This window comes from Cervus elaphus, chromosome 20, assembly GCF_910594005.1.
Source record: "Cervus elaphus chromosome 20, mCerEla1.1, whole genome shotgun sequence".
Taxonomy (NCBI): Eukaryota; Metazoa; Chordata; class Mammalia; order Artiodactyla; family Cervidae; genus Cervus; species Cervus elaphus.
Window position 1 is genome coordinate 130,799,532 of NC_057834.1, and position 18,509 is coordinate 130,818,040.

The 18,509-nt window shown below is 48.9% G+C and overlaps 1 protein-coding gene across 1 annotated transcript in view; it reads left to right on the forward strand.

The window, feature by feature from the left end:
• DLGAP3 (DLG associated protein 3) overlaps positions 1-16,156 on the forward strand; it is a 62,957-nt gene extending 46,801 nt beyond the window's left edge. The window contains exons 9-12 of the mRNA XM_043877877.1: positions 12,645-13,129; positions 14,052-14,143; positions 14,403-14,546; positions 15,257-16,156. Coding sequence (XP_043733812.1) covers positions 12,645-13,129; positions 14,052-14,143; positions 14,403-14,546; positions 15,257-15,475 — 940 coding nt within the window. The 3' untranslated portion in view covers positions 15,476-16,156. The remainder of the gene's footprint in view (positions 1-12,644; positions 13,130-14,051; positions 14,144-14,402; positions 14,547-15,256) is intronic.
• Positions 16,157-18,509: the final 2,353 nt, after the last annotated feature.

Sequence of the window (18,509 nt, forward strand, 5' to 3'; positions counted from 1 at the left end):
CCATGGATCGATGAACCTGGTGGGCTACAGTCCATGGGGTCACAAAGAGTTGGACATGACTGAAGCGACTTAGCATGCACACAAACAAATAAAAAGCCTAGATGTAGAAGTTCAGTGTCAGGACCCCAGACTCCTCTTGTCTTGCTGGTCTTCCACCCTTTGTACAGCACTTATATCCAAGAAGCTGATGATTAAACCCTAGCTATCCTGTCTGCATTCTGAGCAGTACCAAGGAGAATTCCTTGGAGAGGAGGAGGATGCGGTCCCTCCTTTTTAAAAGACTTCCTAAAAGTTACACACAGTACTTTCACACATCACATTGGCTAAAGCTCCATCCCATGGTGGCATCTAGGTGCAAGGGGGGCTGTGGAATAGTCTTTTATTGGGAAGCAAAGTGCAATGAGCAGAGCTGAAAATTAGGATTCTTCTTGCTGCAGACAAAGAGAAAAATGAGTATATGGAACTCTAACAGTTTTGTCACAGTCTTGTGGTATTGTTTTCATAGACATTGCTGGATTTTTGAATAGCTGTTACTTTATGTAAGATTTTTATATTTGTGTTCATAAATGATATTGGCCCACAATTTTGTTTTGATTGTTGTTATTTAGCTCAGGCATTAAGCTTATGCTCGACTCTGAAAATGAGCTTGGTAGTGTTCTCTGTGTTTCTGTTCTTTGAAACAGTTTGTGTAAAGTAAGGGTTATCTCGTCCTTAAAGTTTCAGCAAAGGCTACCTATAAAGCTATCTGGGCCTGATGCCTTTCTGGGATAGGAGAGACTTCAAACTGCAGCTTCTGTTTCTTTTAGCGGTTATTGACTATTCTGGTTTTATTTTTCTTCTTGAGTCAATTTTGGTGACTCATGTATTTCTAAAAAATGGGCCATTTAACAAAAATTGACAGCTTTCAAAATTTTTGGTATAAATATTCTTTCTGATAGTATTATAATTTTATAAAGTGTTAACATATTTACAAGCTGTGCCTCATTTTTATTCCTAATACCACATATTTATACCCTACCTCTCTTTCTTGACTCATTTTGCCCAAGGTTTGTATATTTTATTATTTTAATATATTTTAAAAAATTGTCCTTTATTAGTCTTAAAGAAAAAAACTAGCTTTTGGTTTGGATAAGTGTCTCTATTGTTTCTCTTTTACCTTTAATATTTCCTTTCTTCTACTACTTTTGTGTTATTATTTTCTTTCTTTTACCATGTTTGTTTCTTTTCAGCCTCTTGAACACTATTTCTTATTTTCCAATGTGTTTTTAAGGCCATCCATTTGCTTCTAACTACATTGCTGTATCTGTATCTCATCAGTTTTGGGATGCAGTGTTTTCATTGTTCAGTTCTAACTAGTTTGTAACTTTTCATCATCATTTCCTTTTTACCTTATAAATTATTTAGAAGAATTATTTTATAATTGCCAAATGTATTTTTTGTGCATGTGCAGGACACTCTCATTTTCTAGATTTGCTACATTGTGGTTGTAGAATGCATTCTGTGTGATATTTATTCCTTAGAATTTGTCAGGGCTTCTTCATCATATATATATATGTAGTCAGACTTGTAAATTATATTTTTCAAATGTTTACCTTTGTTTTTTTTGGATGTTTAACAGTTATGAGACAGGTGTGTTAAAAATGTCTCACCATGATTATGAATGTGCTGGGAATTTTATTGATCATTTTCTTTAATTTGAAAGAATGCTATTTAGTATTGTCGATCACAGATTGGCACTTGCCATCCACCTCTACAAGAGTTACATCACGTGCTGTTGCTGCAGCAGCACCTCCGACACCCACGAAGGAGTTCAGGATGGAGAGCAGAAATGAGGCATTCTGTGGGAAAACTGGCCAGACCGGTCTTCAGATAGTCAGATATTCCCAGGAGCTGTTTCTATGAGCCCAATTCTTGTATCTCATCATAGCTAGAAAAGCACCAAAATCCTTCATGGTGACGATTGTTTCCCAGCAGAAACTTTCTACAAAAAAAAGTGCTTGATTGCACGTACTCCCCCTTTACCAAAATCACATGTATACTATCCTTCCCCCCTACCTCTTTGGAGCAGTTTCTCAGAGCTATCTGAGGTTGTATCTCCCAGGCTGCAGTCCTCATTTTGCCCCAAATAAAACTTAACTGGCAGCTCCTACACTGTGCATTTTTTAAAGTCAATAGTATTCAGGCTTATGATTATTGTATCTTCTTGATGGGTTGGCCCTTTTATCATTAAATAGGATGCTTTTCATCCTTATTGCTGGTTTTTGCCTTGAAGTTGATTTTGCCTGGTTTAATTGCTATGTCTGCTTTCTTTTGATTAATTTTCCACTGCATCTTTTTTCATCCTTTGTCTCCTCATGTCTCTCTATCTTCATGTTTTAGATATGTTGCTCATAAGCAGTATGGGGCTAGAGTTTAGTAGACCTATTTAATCCATTTATATATTTTTGATTACTGGTTTATTTGGCCTTATTACTATCATCTCTTTGAAAATTTTCTTCCGGACATGGTTTTCCTTTGCTTTTATCCTCCCCTACTTTTCTGCCATCTATTGAACTGATCAAGGTGACTTAATTTCTCCTGTTCCCTCCATCTCTCCACTGGTGTGGAAGTTTATGTTTTAGTAGTGATTTCCCTCAGATTTCAAACAAATATACTTAATTTCACACTTCTCTAATAGAGTCTGAAATTAGTATTTCTATCTTGAAATAGGCACAAAATAAGAACCTTTAAACACTTTAATTTCCTTCTTAGTTCCCATTTTCCATGTTATGTTTTTCTAGTATTCTGATTATACCTCTTTAAAAAACCCTGCCAAATCAGTTGTTGTTGTATCTTTTATAGTTTAATAGTTTGGATTTACAAACATGTTTTAACAATTTATGTGTTCACTATTGCTTGTTACTACCCACTGCTTCCTCCTGGGTTCAATTCCCTTTATGCCGAAGTACTGCTTGAGCTTGGGACCAGTTTTAGAGTTAATATCTCAGCTTGAGGTTTCTGTATTTCACTGGTACTACTTATTCAGACCCCACACCCACACACAGAGCAGCCTTAATATTCTCATTTTTCAGCATCCTGCTTCCAGGCCACATACCTGAATCATGACATGAGTTTTCTAGTCTGCGTTTGTAAATGAAACAACCTTTTTTTTTTTTTTTTTTTTTTGCTGCTGGCTTTATGCATGGGGTGTCCTTCCAGGTCCCCAGGATGCACAGGCTCAGGGTGTCTCCTTTTATCCTCCCTGGGCATTACCATCTAGCCTCTAGCATATGTCTGGCCCGTATTCCTGTGGCTCACTTGGCTTAGATTCCTGCTCACCACTCAGATATTGAATTTCTTCTTTGTTTCTGATACTTGAAGTTGTCTCTTTCCTGTTTTCAAGCTTGGCATTGTAGCAAAACCACCTTTTGGGCTTTGTTTGATCCAGCGTTTCTATGTGAATGGGGGTGGTGGGTGGGAACTTCTTAAGTTGGTTCAGTCCACTACATCGATCAGTCGTCTGGACTAGGCCATGAACAGCAGATAGAGAAGTGGACTGATTTTGGAAGCATTTGGAGTGAAGTCAGGAAGGGTGGGGACAGGTAGAGACTGAGGTCTTCCTTGTCCTCATGTAGGTGCTCAGGGAGGTCTGGAGGGGTGGGTTGGGGAAGGGAGATGGTGTTGGATCAATGTCTAAGGAACTGAATTGCTTGGGACAGGTGATCACACTGGGAATCTGGAGGGGGTGACAGGTGGGGAGAGAAGAAATCTGGCGCATCTTTCTGGCCAGGTTCCCTTGCTTGTCTGCTGAAGGCATCCTTAGTTATGCACCTGCACCGTCCTTTCTGTCCCTTATGTCCCTGGCACTCTAAGTCTGACTTACCACACACCATGTCCCAACTGGTACGTAAAAGTGAGCCATGAGTACCAGCAGCCTTTCTAGGCATGCGTCCAGGCTTCGCCCCACCCCCCACCCGCTGCCACCAAATTTTCTTGGAGTCTCTTGTCCTTGCTCCTGTCTCACTGATCCAAGTATTTCTCTCTTTCTCTCTCTCTACTTTGGTTTTAAAAATGGCAGGGGAGGAAAAGTTTCTCCTTTTCTGCCATGCAGGGGTTCTCTGCTAACCAGTTGGGTGAAGAATTCAGATGTATTGCCTGTAACACCTGAGAGTTGCCTGTGGGTCTCTGCTGTTGTTCATCAGCAGTGGTGGCCTGGCTTAGCGACAGACAGGAGTTGGGGTTGGTGCCCCTTCGGTTCCATCTCCACCATGCCCCCACCTGGGTTCATCTGTCCACAGGCGTTAACTGTACCCCTGGCATTTGTGTCACGTTTTGTGCTGGGCACCAAGGATACAGAGGTGGGCACGGCCGGACACAGCCCTGCGCTGTGAAGCTTGCTGCTGCATTAATCTAAGAACCTCTTAAGTGATGTAGAAGTATAACTTCAGGAGCCTCAGAGGAGAGGTATACAGACTGTGAGAGTGTGTAATACGGGGCTTGGACCCATCAGAGAGGTCAGGCATGGATTCCCCCTTGCGGAGAAGGTGACATTTGAGTGGAGACCTGAAGGATGGGCAAAAATCAACAAGGTGAAAGTGGGAGCTGAGCGTTCCCGGCAGAAGGGCCAGCAGGTGCTAAGACTGTGGTGGGAGGGAGCATAGTTAAGAAACAGTTACCAGCCCTGTCTCAGAGCATCCCACAGCACCTGTCTTTCCAGACCCAGCACACTCTGGGCTTTGACAAAAGAATGCATCAAAGGTCTTTGCTGAGTATCAGAAGTCTGTTCCCAGGGCCTTCTGTGAACATCGAAACCATGTGATTTTTACTTCTGACTCTCTCTAATCATGGGATCCCCTTGTAGCTTCCACTTCTGGATCTCTCCCACTAAGATCTTATCTGAAATCCCAGATTTAGCAAAAACAAAACAAAACAAAAAACATGAGTAGAAAACACTATACTAGCCAATTAAATCTGATTTTCAGATAAGCAATGAATTATTTTTAGTAAAAGTATTTCCCAAATAGTACTTGAGACATATACTAAAAAATTAGCTGTTATTTATTTGAAATTAAAATTTAACTGAGAGTCCTGTAGTATTTTATCTGACAACCCTACTTAGATGCACATGCCCAGTCAGGGATACCTAGAGAACTCTGTGCAGGAAGTCCACCCCTTCCTTAGTATCATGGTCATTTCTGGCACGGGGACTTGTGAAGGGAATGTGCTGAAAGAACAGTATGCATCCATCCTCATGACGTTATATTCCAAGAGCAGTCCTGCAAAAGCAGTGAGTTGCTGACTGGCCACAAGACTGGTGGGGTGGACACCGCCTCTACTCCTCTGCCGTCAACTCCAAGATGGTCATGATTCTTCCTCAGTCTCCCATCCTAGCCCCACTTGGGTGGGGGTAGGGAGACAGCCCCCAGGCTAGGGATGGTGGACTTGGGGATCCCTGATTGATTATATGTTTAAGCTCTTGGATGCTTTCTCAGAGAGGGAGCTGGTACAATGGCCGAGCCTTGCTGAAATCTCCAATCCCATTATCCCTCCCACCCCTGCCAGTCTGCTGCCAAATACTCCTAGCAAAACCTCTTGACAACTCCTAGAATGTTGAGCATTCCTTGGACAATGCATCTCTTGGGATAAGCCAGTTTCTTCCCAGAGCCTTTTGTTATCCCTTGGAGAATCACTGTAGAAACATCTCCCGGAAGTAACCATGATAACAACTTCCAGAAGCATCAGGAATGTGAGCACTGTCATTCTAAAGGACTTGAGGGGAGAAGCCCTCCTCAGCCTTGTTAAAAGGCTTGGGGAGAAAATATTGTGAAAGGCATTGTTATGAGTTAGTAGTGATTCATAACTGAAGCCAATTTCTATCCTGTGTTTACAACTATTGGTGAAGACTGCAGCAAATACTGCCAGATCCAAAACTAAATAGGGGCATAAGCCCTGGACTTTAGTACCCTGAAAATGGATCTGTTAGAGTTAGGGTTAGGTTTGGCTGTGAGTTATAGAAAATTTCTAAATGACAGTGACTCGAATATGACAGTTTATTTCTGTCTTACCTAGAAGTCCAGAGAGTCAGTTGAGGGCTGGTAGGTGCTACACGGTGTCAGGACCCAGTCTTCTTCTACCTTATTGCTCCTCCATCCTCAGTACTTGGCTTCCATCTCATGTTCCAAAATGGCTGCTTGAGGTTCAGCCATCATGTCTGCATTCTGGACAGCAGGGAGGAGAAAGGAACAAAGAAGGGCATACCTTCTCCCTTTAGGAACATTTTCTGAAAGTTGCACATTCTACTTCTGCTTATATCCCATGAGCTAGAACTTAACCACATGCTGCACCTGACTGCAAGGGGAATTGTAAAAGAATCTTTATTTGAAGTGGCCATGTGTCTAACTTAAAACTGTGGGATTCTATTATTAAGGGAGGAGGGAAATGGATGTTGAGAGATGATTCGTAGTCTCTGCCATCCTTCCTTCCAACCAGCAAACCAACCAACCTACCACCCAAGCAACGTTTATTTGAGGAACTGCCCAATTTTATAAGGGAGACAGATATACAACTACATAACTATAATGCAGTGTGGTATGGAGTATAAAAGAGGTTTTATTCAGAGTGCTGTGGGAGAACAGATGGAAATGATCAAAAGCAATCATGATAATCAGTAACTACAATGGTCTTCCTGGGTTCTCAGTGCTACACTCCCATTATTTTATTTGTCCACCTCCCTTTCTTTTCAATGCAAGCTACACGCCTTCCTGCCTTACCATATAATAGCTAACATTTGCAATGGGCAGACCAGGTGCTGTTAAGTTTTTTAGATTTATCATAACAGTCCTATGAATAGGTACTGTTATCATTCTCATTTACAGATAAGGAAACTGAGGCACAAACCATAGAGCTAGGCTTTGGACCCAGGCAGTCTGGCTCCAGAGCATACATGCTTAACCACTCTGCTAGCCTGCCTCCCCAAAAGCTGTTCATTCTCATTTCCTCCCCCAGCCTCCTTTCCCCCTAATCTCCAGCAGACAACTGCCCTGCTTACTTTATTATTTTTTTAATTTATATTTTATTTTCTGGCCATACATGCCCTGCGGCAAGTGGGATCTTAGTTACCCGACCTGGGGTCAAACCTGTGCCACCTGTAGTGAAAGCGTGTCGTTTTAATCACCGGACCACCAGTGAAGTCCCCTCCCTGTGTATTTTATTGTAACAACTGAGGTCATCTGGTGGGATCTCTTTCCATTTCTGGACCAACCTCTAGCTTGCATCTCTTCCCTTGCCTCCTCCAACAGTCTGGCCTCAGGGGTTGAGGTATCTGCCTTTCTGGTTGAGGCTGCCCCTCTCCCTCAATCCTAGGGAGGCAGTGGAATGTCATGGTTTAAGAGCTGGCCACTGTGGACAGACTGCCCTAAATTGATACTGTCAGGTCTTAGGAAGTCACCTAGCTTCTCTAAGTCTTAGTTTTCTCACCTGTAAGTCGGGGTGATACTAATGTGATGATTGAGCATATTGATTAAAGCATGTAAAGTACTTTAGCACTTGCTAACTGTTCAGATGGACAGGGAGGCCTGGCGTGCTGCAATTCATGGGGTTGCAAAGAGTCGGACACGACTGAGCGACTGAACTGAACTGAACTGTTCAGAGGATGTTCATTTTTATTTATTCCCCTCATATCTGGTCCTTGGATTACTGCCTCTCTCTTCTCTAGCTTCAGTTGATTTCTCTTTACAAATTGCATTAGTTACCTATTGCTGATAGGATATATAGTCACAAATTTAGCAGCATCTAATAATCTGTATTTATGATTTTACATTTCTAGAGGTTGGAAGTCTGAACTGGGTTTCACTGGGCTAAAATCAAGGTGTTGGCAGGACTGATCCCTTCTGGAGTCTCTGGAAAGCATCCATTTTATCACCTTTTCCAGTTTAGAGAGGCTGTCTGCATTCCTTGGCTTGTAGCCCATTTCTGGTTTCAGAGCCAGCAGTGGCGGGTAGAGTCCTCCCATGATGTCACTCCAGCCTTGATCCTGTTGTCCCATTGCCTTCTCTGACCCTGACTTTCCTGCTACCCTCTTTGACTTACAAGAACTCTTTTGACTAAAATGTATACCACTGGATAGTGCAGGATCTCAAGATCCTTGATGTGATCATTTCTGCAAAGTCTTTTTTGTTGTGGAAGTTAACATATTCACAGGTTGTGGGAATTGGGACCTGGACTTCCTTGGGGGGCCATTATTCTGCCTGCCCCTTAGGGATATAGCATGTGAGAACCATCCTCAGCAAAATGTCCCTCCTCCCAGTCCTATTGAGATATAATTGCCAGATAATCATATTATCCCTTCCTTAAAAGTACATTGCCTTCTCTATTCCTCCCTTCTCCACCAGGCTCTCTGGGAGCTGCCTGGTGGTGGGGGTGGTTTAGTCGCTAAGTCGTGTCTGACTCTTCGCGACCCCATGGATTGTAGCCAGCCAGGCTCCTTTGTCCATGGGATTTCCCAGGCCAGAATACTGGAGTGGGTTACCATGTCCTTCTCCAGGGGATCTTCCCGACCTGGGGATGGAACCTGTGTCTCCTGAATTACAGGTGGATTCTTTACCACTGAGCCACCAGGGAAGCCCATTGTCTTGCCTAGTTTTCTCTACGCCCTGCCTGGAGAATCCCATGGACAGAGGAGCCTGGCGGGCTACATACAGTCCATAGGGTCGCAAAGAGTCAGATATGACTGAGCGCTCAAGGACACACTCCCAGTTTTCTCACAGCCTTACCTCTGCATTTGCGCTCAAACTCCACCAAACTGACTGATCACAAGTGGCTTCCATGTTGCCAAGTCAGTAAACACCTTTCGTTCTCAGTTGGTTACATTTTCCAGTTGGCTGCTCATTCCCTATTGAGACCCTTTTTTGGGGGGCTCCCCACTTTTTTGGTCTCCTATCTGCTTTTAGGTGACTTTCTCTTGATTTTCTTCCTTTTCGTCTCTGGCTTAGACACATCTGGGGCTACACTGTCTCCACCAACCCCTGAAATGTCTGTGTTCCCAGGGCATCTTTGTTCCATTGCTCTTTCCTTGGGTAATCTTATCCCACATTGCTGGTTTTATTTATTTTTAAAATGGTTGATTTATTTTTGGCTGCGCTGGGTCTTCGTTGCTGCGAGCAGGTTTTCTGTAGTTGCAGCAAGCGGGGACTACTCTCTGGTGGATGTGCCCGCAGTTCTCATCGCGGTGACTTCTCTTGTTTCGGAGCACAGGTTCTAGGCACCCGGGCTCAGCACTTGTGGGGCATGGGTTTAGTTGCCCCACGGCATGTGGAATCTTTCTGGACCAGGGATCAAACACCTGCACTGGCAGGCAAATTCTTAACCACTAGACCACCAGGGAAGTCCTACACTGCTAGTTTTAAGTGCCACTTGCTCAAGGATGACCAATTCCTGCTTGCACTGTGCAAATCTCTGGCTCCTGGCTGGAAGTGTTGGTAAAGATTGTGTTTCCAGTAATCCTATAAGCTTCTCAATTTCTTTGGTCTTCCTTCAAGTAGACACGATGAGAGAGCTTCTTGAGGTACTGACTTGAGAACGATGTAGCCTGGGGCATTCAGGCTTCTGAAGTTCCAGACTGTGTGGCCTATTTCCATCAAGACACAGAGTGATCTTCTCAGGACCTCTCAGAGGAGAGTGAAAGGCACAGATACCGAAAGACACATCCATGCTTTGTGGGGGCAACAGGAAAGCAAATAAGGAAGGCACATCTTCACTAGTGTATTTACTGGGGCAAGCCCCACCTTTCCCAGTGGGGTTTGCCAGAAGGAGCCAGAGAATAACTGGAGCTCAAAGCACAAAAATATTCAAAGGAAGCCAAAGGGCATCCTAACAGTTTAGTTAGACACACAGGACTCTCACCAGAAACAGAACAATGTAACCAAACAGTGGCATGCATGAGTGCTCAGTCGTGTCTGACTCTTTGCTACCCTAGGGATTGTAGCCTGGCAGGCTGCTCTGTCCATGGGATTCCCCAGGCAAGAATACTGAAGTGAGTTACTGTGCCTTTCTCCAGGGGATCTTCCTGACCCAGGGATGGAATCTGTGTCTCCTGCACTGCAGGCAGATTCTTTACCCACTGAGCCACCTGGGAAGCCCTAAAGTGTGGGACTGCCTCCATGTGCAAGAAGACAGCTGAGAGAGGAATGGTTCCAAGGATGGTCTAGAGAAGGCTCACAGAAGAAGAGGGAACTTGAGCAGGGAACCAACAGGGAGTGAGGAGGAAGAAGGCCTTTTTAAGTGGGGGAATAGCAAATGCAGAGGCTAAAGTAAGGGCCACGAGAATCTACTTGGGGAGCAAAGAGGGTGCAAGCGGGATAAGATCAGAGAGAACTGCATCCAGAGTAAATGTCAGCACAGGAAGCCTAGACTCTGTCTTGTTGGCAGTGGGGAGCAATGAAAGGGTTCTGAGCAGGGGAATGAGTTGGGCAGAGGTCAGCTTCAGAGAGACTACTCCAGGGACTTCCCTGGTGGTCCAGTGGCTAAGACTCTGCACTCCCCATGCCGGGGGCCCAGGTTCGATCCTTGGTCAGGGAACTATTAATAGATCCTACATGCTGCAACTGAGTTCTCTTGCCACAACTAAAGATCCTGCACTTCAGAATAAAGATCCCTTGTGCCTTGACTAAGACCCAGCACAGCCAAATAAGTAAATAAGTATTAAAGAAAGAAAGAAAGACTATTCTAGTCCTGGGTGGATTGGTGAGGGAAAGTTGGGCCCCAGATCCTAAAATATGCATAGGTATAATTGTATAAGATATAATTTTTAAAATGTATAATTTTATTTTATCTAAAAAATATTTTATTATTTTTATTGCGGTATAATTGACCTACAATGCTGTGCAGTGCCAGGTGCAAAAATTCAGTATTTCCATACACTATATATATATATATTGCAGTGGTCACCACGATAAGTCTAGTTACCATCTGTCACCATATAAAGTTACTACAATAGTATTGACTATATTACTCATGCTGTACATTTCACTTCTGTGAGTTATTTATACTATTTTGTAGCTGGAAGTTTGTCCCTCTTAATCTCCCTTGCCTATTACACTTATCCCCCACCTGCAAAGTATAATTTTAGAGAAAGGAGGTACCTTGGCAATGGTACTGGTCCATTCCTATCATTTTATATCATATATGTGTGTGTGTTTATATGTAATATATATTCATATATGCCATATAATGTATTTTATATACACATATACATATATTATATACTAGGTGGTCTGGGTGGAGGGTGAGTGACTTCCCAAAGGCACGTAGCATCAAGGCCAGCATTGGAACTCAGGTCTGCCTTCTAGTCCGGTGCTCGTCTCTGCTATACTGAGTGGAGGCAGTGGTGTCTAAAAGGAGGCAGATCCAGTAGTCAAGGTAAGAATGATGCAAGTCCTGACCAGGGCAAGACAGGGCAGGCAGCAAGGTGAAGACCATGTGGGAGGCCATGTGGATATGTTCTTGCTTTCTCTCTCTCTGGGTGGGGGTTGGGACATAGGGCTGGTTGGAGACTGCACATGAGTGCATCTCTCTTTCCTGGGTCCTGCCGCATCCTTCCGGGCCTGGTTTCTATGGCAACAGGCTCCCAGCAGGCAGCCCGCCAGCTGGAGGGAAGCAGGCAGGCAAAGCAGGCAGGCAAAGAAGGCCTGGGCAGCAAGAGGAAGACTGAAGTTGTGGGGGTTGTGGGAGTCTCCCAGGAAGCTGGAGGAGCCCCTAAACCTAGCTCCCAACCCCCTTTTTCTTCTGACCATGAGAGTGAAGGTAGCTTCGGACACATGGGCTTTTCTTGCCTGCTTCTTGAATTTCCAGACTGCAAACTTCTATTCATCTCTCCCTGCCACCCCCGCATCTCCTGACTCTCCCTTCTTTAAGTGTTGTCTGACCCCAACCTCCTGCCCCTCGGGAGAAGTGACTTCTTCATAGAAAAGAGCCCTCATTCTGACTGAACTCAGTCGGGTGGGGGTGGTCAGGGGGGATAACAAGGCTAATTGACTCTGTTTTGCATAAGATTTGCACGTTATTAACTCAAAGACAAGAAATTTCCAGGCCCTGTATCATTCCTGTCAACAACTTAATTCAGCTCTCTTGGCACCAGCTGACTGTCTGGCCAGGCTCTGTGCTGAGCCCTGGGGTCCCTAGAGGAGAAGTCCTCCCAGCTGCAGCCCACCCTCCTTCCCCCAGCTGCTCTAAGACAGTTCCTCCTGATGTTCTAGCAGCTGGTGTGGTGAGGAGTTCCTGGGCTGTGGAGCGTGGCAGCCCTGGGTCCACATTCTGGCTCTGCTGTTTCGCAGCTGGGTGACTGTGGGCCTCAGCCCAGCTTCTGCAGGGTGATGCCCTAGCACTTTGGCTATGTCTGTCCGATTGGTATATGCCAGCCTCTGTTCTGCCCATCGAGTATAAGTGGTTTAATGTTTTGAATATCACCCCTGTCCAGAACCGGTGCAACAGGTAGGTATATTATGTGCTCACCTGTGGCGAGGACCGATTCATTTAAAGGTGGTGGATGACTGTCCATCAATCACTTTGTAGGTTTCCTGTCTCATTCCTTCTCCTTTTGCCCTGGGGTGCAGGTGAGGGCTGGGGTGAGACTGGGCAGGCGCAGAGATGACCGCCACCTCTCTCACCAGGCGGGCGAGGTTCAAGCGCTCCAACAGTGTGACAGCCGGCGTGCAGGCTGACCTGGAGCTGGAGGGCCTGGCCGGCCTGGCCACCGTGGCCACAGAAGACAAGGCCCTGCAATTCGGACGCTCCTTCCAGAGGCACGCCTCTGAGCCCCAGCCCGGGCCCCGGGCCCCCACCTACTCAGTCTTCCGCACGGTCCACACGCAGGGCCAGTGGGCCTACCGCGAGGGCTACCCACTGCCGTACGAGCCGCCGGCCACCGATGGGTCGCCCGGCCCTGCCCCTGCCCCCACCCCCGGCCCCGGGTCCGGGCGCCGCGACTCCTGGATGGAGCGCGGCTCACGTAGCCTCCCGGACTCAGGCCGCACGTCCCCCTGCCCACGGGATGGCGAGTGGTTCATCAAGATGCTGAGGGCGGAGGTGGAGAAGCTGGAGCATTGGTGCCAGCAGATGGAGCGCGAGGCGGAGGACTACGAACTGCCGGAGGAGAGTGAGTGCGGGCTCGGTGCGCCGGCGGCCTGGGGGCTGGCGGTGGCCGGGCCGCGGCGGGGTGCGGGAGGGCCCTGGGCGTGACCGTGCCTTTCTCACACTTGGCGGCGTGACCCCAGGCCTTGGTGGCTCCCACGGGCAGTGTGCCGGGAGCTCCTGGAAGGAAGCGCGAGCAGCTTCAGAGGCCAGAGCTGGGACCGGGGAGAGCGAGTGAAAGGGCTGGGCTTTCTAGGAGACGGCTACCAGCCCAAGGCCATGGAGATTCCAGGAGGCCTTATTTCCATCTGGGCTGGCTGGGAATCCAGGTCTGATCCAGGTGTGAGAGCAGGCCTTCAGGCAGAGGGGGAGGCAGTGTGCAGGTCAGCTCTTGTCTGCGGCCTGGGGGAAGGAGACTCAGCCAGGAAGACATGGTCCTGCCAGAGGGGTCTGCAGGTACAGTGTGAGGGCAGACAGCGGTTTACCGCCCAACCCTCAAGCTGATAGGATCGTGACTAGAAGATGAGTCAGGGACATGACATTATTTGGTAATTCTCAGTGAGCCAAGGACTCTGATGGGTGACAAAGTTCTGCCAGCGAGGTGTCACTGAGCGAGTACCTGGCTGGCTAAGGCTGTAGGGCTGGACTGGTGCTGATTTCCATCTCTCCTCTGACATGGGAGGCAAGAGGACACAGGAGGATAGCCAGTCAAGAAATGTAGATCGTATGATGGAAGAAACAGTGTCTGGGGAGTCAGTCTTCTTGGTGAAATGGCGCAGGAGTTGCTTGTTAGGATCTTGAGTATATGGGATGGGGAGGGGCCGGAGGAGACAGACGGATAGATGGTGCCGGATAACAAGAGGGGTCAGAGTCATCCCAGGCAGACTTCCTGGAGGCAGAGGAAGGAGAGGCATCATTCCCCTCCTCCATCTCGTTTTGCTCTCCAGTCCTGGAGAAAATCCGCAGTGCCGTGGGCAGCACACAACTTCTCCTGTCCCAAAAGGTTCAGCAGTTCTTCCGGCTGTGTCAGCAGAGCATGGTGAGTGATCGTGGGCATGGAGCCTCAGGTGTGTGTACCTGGTAGACGACCAGAGCGCATGGATACCTGGGGGGAGACCAGGCGTTTGTGCCCATGACAGAGAGGTCTGGGCTCGCTCTTGTCTCCCTCCTCCCAGTCCCCACTCCGCTCTCCCAGATTGAACTTCTGGACAGTGAGGGTGGGGTGGGCTTTCTCAGCTCCTGGCTGGGGCTCAGGCCCCTCTGACTGGCTGCCTCCCCTCTGACTCCTTCCACTGCAGGACCCCACTGCGTTCCCTGTGCCCACCTTCCAGGACCTGGCGGGTTTCTGGGACCTCCTGCAGCTCTCTATCGAGGATGTGACCCTCAAGTTCCTGGAGCTACAGCAACTCAAGGCCAACAGCTGGAAACTCCTGGAGCCTAAGGTGGGGGGAGGTCCCTTCAAGCCAAGAGTCCAAACCCTGGGAAATGCCCTTCCCCAGAGAGTGTGGGCGGGGGAGAGGAAAGCAGGAGGAGACCCTGGCCAGCCAAGGCAGCCCTGGACAGGTGATGGGGACCCTCTACGACCACCCTCTGGGTCATTGCCGTCTGCTTGGTTCCACGACAAGAACCACCTCATCACTGCCTGAGCTGCAAGAGCCCCTTTCTTTACCAAAGAAAGCTACAGCTGTAGTTTGAGGAAGTCAGATTGGCAAACTGCCCTCAGCTTGGCTCTAGGCACGGAGGGGACCTTCAGCCCTCATCTCACTAGACCGTCATAGAGATGGGGCCCAGCAGCTTGGAATGTGAACCCCCATTGTCTTGCCCAGGTCAGGGAAGCTGCACTCCCCGTGTGTCTGGAGGGAGAGCATCCACTCCCCGCGAGGAAGCGAACCCTCTCTCTGATGCGAGAGGTGGAAAATGGCTCCACCAGGGGGCGCACGAGTCCACCTTTTTTTTTTAAAGATGAAAAATGTGGGTTTGACCTTGGCAGAACAGGCACCCCTGGGGCTTCGGGGGGCCCGCACGCGCTCTCGAGAGCCTGGCTCACGAGTCAGAGGTGTGCGCTGTGAACCCCCTCGGGGCCGCGGGGGAGCGAGGTGGGGAGTCGGCCGGGACCCCGCCCCCAAGCTAAGCGCCGCCCCTCTGCCGGCAGGAGGAGAAGAAGGTCCCTCCGCCGATACCAAAGAAGCCCTCGCGGGGCCGGGGTGTGCCGGTGAAGGAGCGCTCCCTGGACTCGGTGGACCGGCAGCGGCAGGAAGCCCGCAAGCGGCTCCTGGCGGCCAAGCGCGCCGCCTCCTTCCGCCACAGCTCGGCCACCGAGAGCGCCGACAGCATCGAGATCTACATCCCCGAGGCCCAGACCAGGCTGTGACCGGCCCGGCCCGCCCAGCCCCGGCCCGGGCCCGCGGTTTTCTACCCGTACTGTACACCCAGCGTCGAGGTCACTGTGAACGCGGGCCGCCCCGTGCGCCCGCCCCGCCGGCACCGCACGCCCCGGCCCCTCCGGCCCGTCACGCGCTCGTGGGTTTTTTACCTTCCTGACCCCACGCGAAGGCGCCCGGGCTGGGCTGGGCTGGGGGCCGTGCCTCTCCGCCCTGTGCCCCCACCGGGACCCCTCTTCCTCGAGGTCCGACGCTTCGTCCCCACCTCCTCTCCACGGGCACCATCTCTGCCATTACCCCCCCCCCTCCCACCCCCCACGGGCCAGGCCGGGCCGGGTCCCCCATCTGGGCTCTGCGTCCCCCCTCTCCTCACCCCCCCCCCCACCCCGCGGGGCTGGGCTTCGTGGGGAAATCAAGCTTCGTGGCTTTTTATGAAGAATCCCGAACCCCGCCTAGGAGCCCGCCCCACCCTCCCAGGGGCGCTCCCCTGAGCCCTCAGCCCACCGGGCCCAGGGACCACAGTGGCTGGACCAACCCAGGACCAGGGCGCCTGGGCCTCTCCCCTTTCCCCAGCTGCTGGGGAGGGGAGATGGGGGCTTCCCCTCACCACACCTGTGGCTGTTCCCACATCCCCTTGAGTATCCCAGGAAAAATAAAACGGCAGAACTGCACTTGAGCCAGCTGCTCTCTCCAGAAGAAGCCACTTCTGCGCGTGCCTGCGTGGGGGGGTGGGGAGGCCCGAGCCCACATTCTTGATCTGGGGAGAGCGGGGTTTCGTGGGCCAGATGGGGGAAAGGGGCTTCCTTGGGGAGAAAATATTGTTCAGCCTGCTTTCCTTTATGCCTTCCAGTTCCCTGGGCTTCCCTCCCCCCCGCCCCGAGGGAAGCGTGTGCTTCATGAACGGGGAGGGCTGCTGTCTCCGATGTGAACAAATATTGGTGTTCTTTTCCCTAAAAAGCCAGTGTTCTCTCTGCTCTGGGAACTGTTCCGTTCTGTGCCATCACATTTTCTGATGCCTCTACTGCATGGGCACATTGATGGGGAACAAAAGAGAGAGCAGCACTTTCCTGGGAAGCTAAGTGGCATCCCAAACCTAATGTTTATTGGATGCTTGCTGTGGGTCAGGCAAGATGTGAGTGCTTTACATGAATGTAGCTCAATCTTCTAACAGATGAGAAAGCTGGAGCTCAGGAGAGGTCAAGTGTTTAGGCCAAAGTCACAGGCAGAGCTAAGAGCGTTGACCCAAGTCTGTCCAATGTTAATCCTGAGCTTTTAGCTCTACAGCCTTCTGAGTCCAGAAAAAGATGGCAGCTCCTACCCACAATGTCATCTTTCCAGTCCTCAGGCTGACGTGTCACCTTGAGGCAGGAGGAAGAACCTTCCCACGGGGTTGCCTGCTCTTCTGGGTCACTCTGGACTAGCCAGTTCTCATTCATTTATTCAGCAAGTATTTATCAAGAACCACGGTTGGCCCTGTCCATCACCATGAAGATAGCCCTGAACAAGTTTCTACTCTTAAGGTGCTAGCAGCTGTATGGGAAAAATAGATAAGTAAGCGAGCAGTTACATTGTAAGGGTGAGTGCTGGAGCGATGACTAGGTATTAGCCCCTGAAAGAGGGTTGTGAAGAATGTACGAGATTAGAGAAGAGCTGTGCAGAAGCCTGGAGGAGAGAGGGGCATTGGGAGTGCAGAGGCTTGATCATGCTGGGCTTTTGGGTCAGTTTGAGGAAGGTGGGCCTGGGTCCTGAGGGCCATGGGGAGCTACGGAGGGGTTTTGAACAGGAGAGTGACATGAGCAGATATTTTACAGGCTGGTTTGGAAGGCCGCCTGAAAAGCGAGAGGTCCTCTATCCGCTGGGAGGTGAAGAGGGCTCTGGGGCAAGACAAAGTGAATAGAATCCTTGCCCTTGGATAAGTTTTTACCAAATGAGGTGATTCTGATGCTGGCCAGGTTTGGGAACACTAAAATTGTTTGGCTATCTCAAGTTTCACCTAGAACTGCTCATAAGTCTGTTATCCCCAGACTTGCCAAGACAGACATTGGCTGAGTGACTTTATCATCCTGGGGTTCGAAAGTGGGGACCTGGGTGAATTTTGAACTAGACAATACTCAGAGCAATCCTATGAGGCAGGTGTTGTTAGCAACTCCATTTTACAGATGAAAAAACTGAGGCTTGGAGAGGTTCAACAACTTACCCCAAATCATGAAGCCAGGAAATGGCTGAGTCTAAGTTTAACCCTCTACATTATACAGCTTTTTATGAGTCTACATGTTTTCCCAGAAACTAGGCCAGGCTTGCTGGGACCAAGAGGTATATAGGAGTGAATTGCAGAGGACAGGCAGCATCTGAGACTGTGCAGGCATCCCGCTGCAGACGTGATGTCTAAAGTCTCCCCGTGTGGGGCTGATGGAGGAGCTGATGGGGGGAGTCTCCTTAGGGTGTTGTGGCCCAGGTAGTTGTGCTGGGCTCCATGGATATGTGAAGGATTAGATCCAGTCCCTGAGTTGCTCCCATCTGGCTTAGCGAGTCACATAAACACAAAGTTATGGCACAAAGGTAGGCCTATTCACCCAGGGGGCTGAAGAGACCAGAGGAGGGAGCCTCTAACAGCCAGCAAGTCTGGGAAAGCTTTCTGCAAGAGAGGGCTTTTGAACTGGGTCTTGCAGGATGAATTGGAGTTTTGCAGTCAGGGATGAAAAGGGAAGACATTCATTTCAGGCAAATGGACCCACTTAGGCAAACTCATGGAACAGTACTAGATGTACAGTACAGTAGTAGATGATGGGAAGAGCAGACACTGACAGAGGTGACAGGCAGGACAGGGGTAGAGAGGAAATAAAGGAGATGTGGCTGGAAGGGACCCATGAGTGTAAGCTGGAGATTTCATGGTTTTATTTAAATGTTTGAAAGAAATGGACTGAAGGAGATAATGGAAGGCAGGGACACCACTGAAGGAGTTGCCAAGGTGGTCCAGGTAAGGGATGATGTTGAAGTTGAGAGACATTGAGGAGGCTTAGGTGC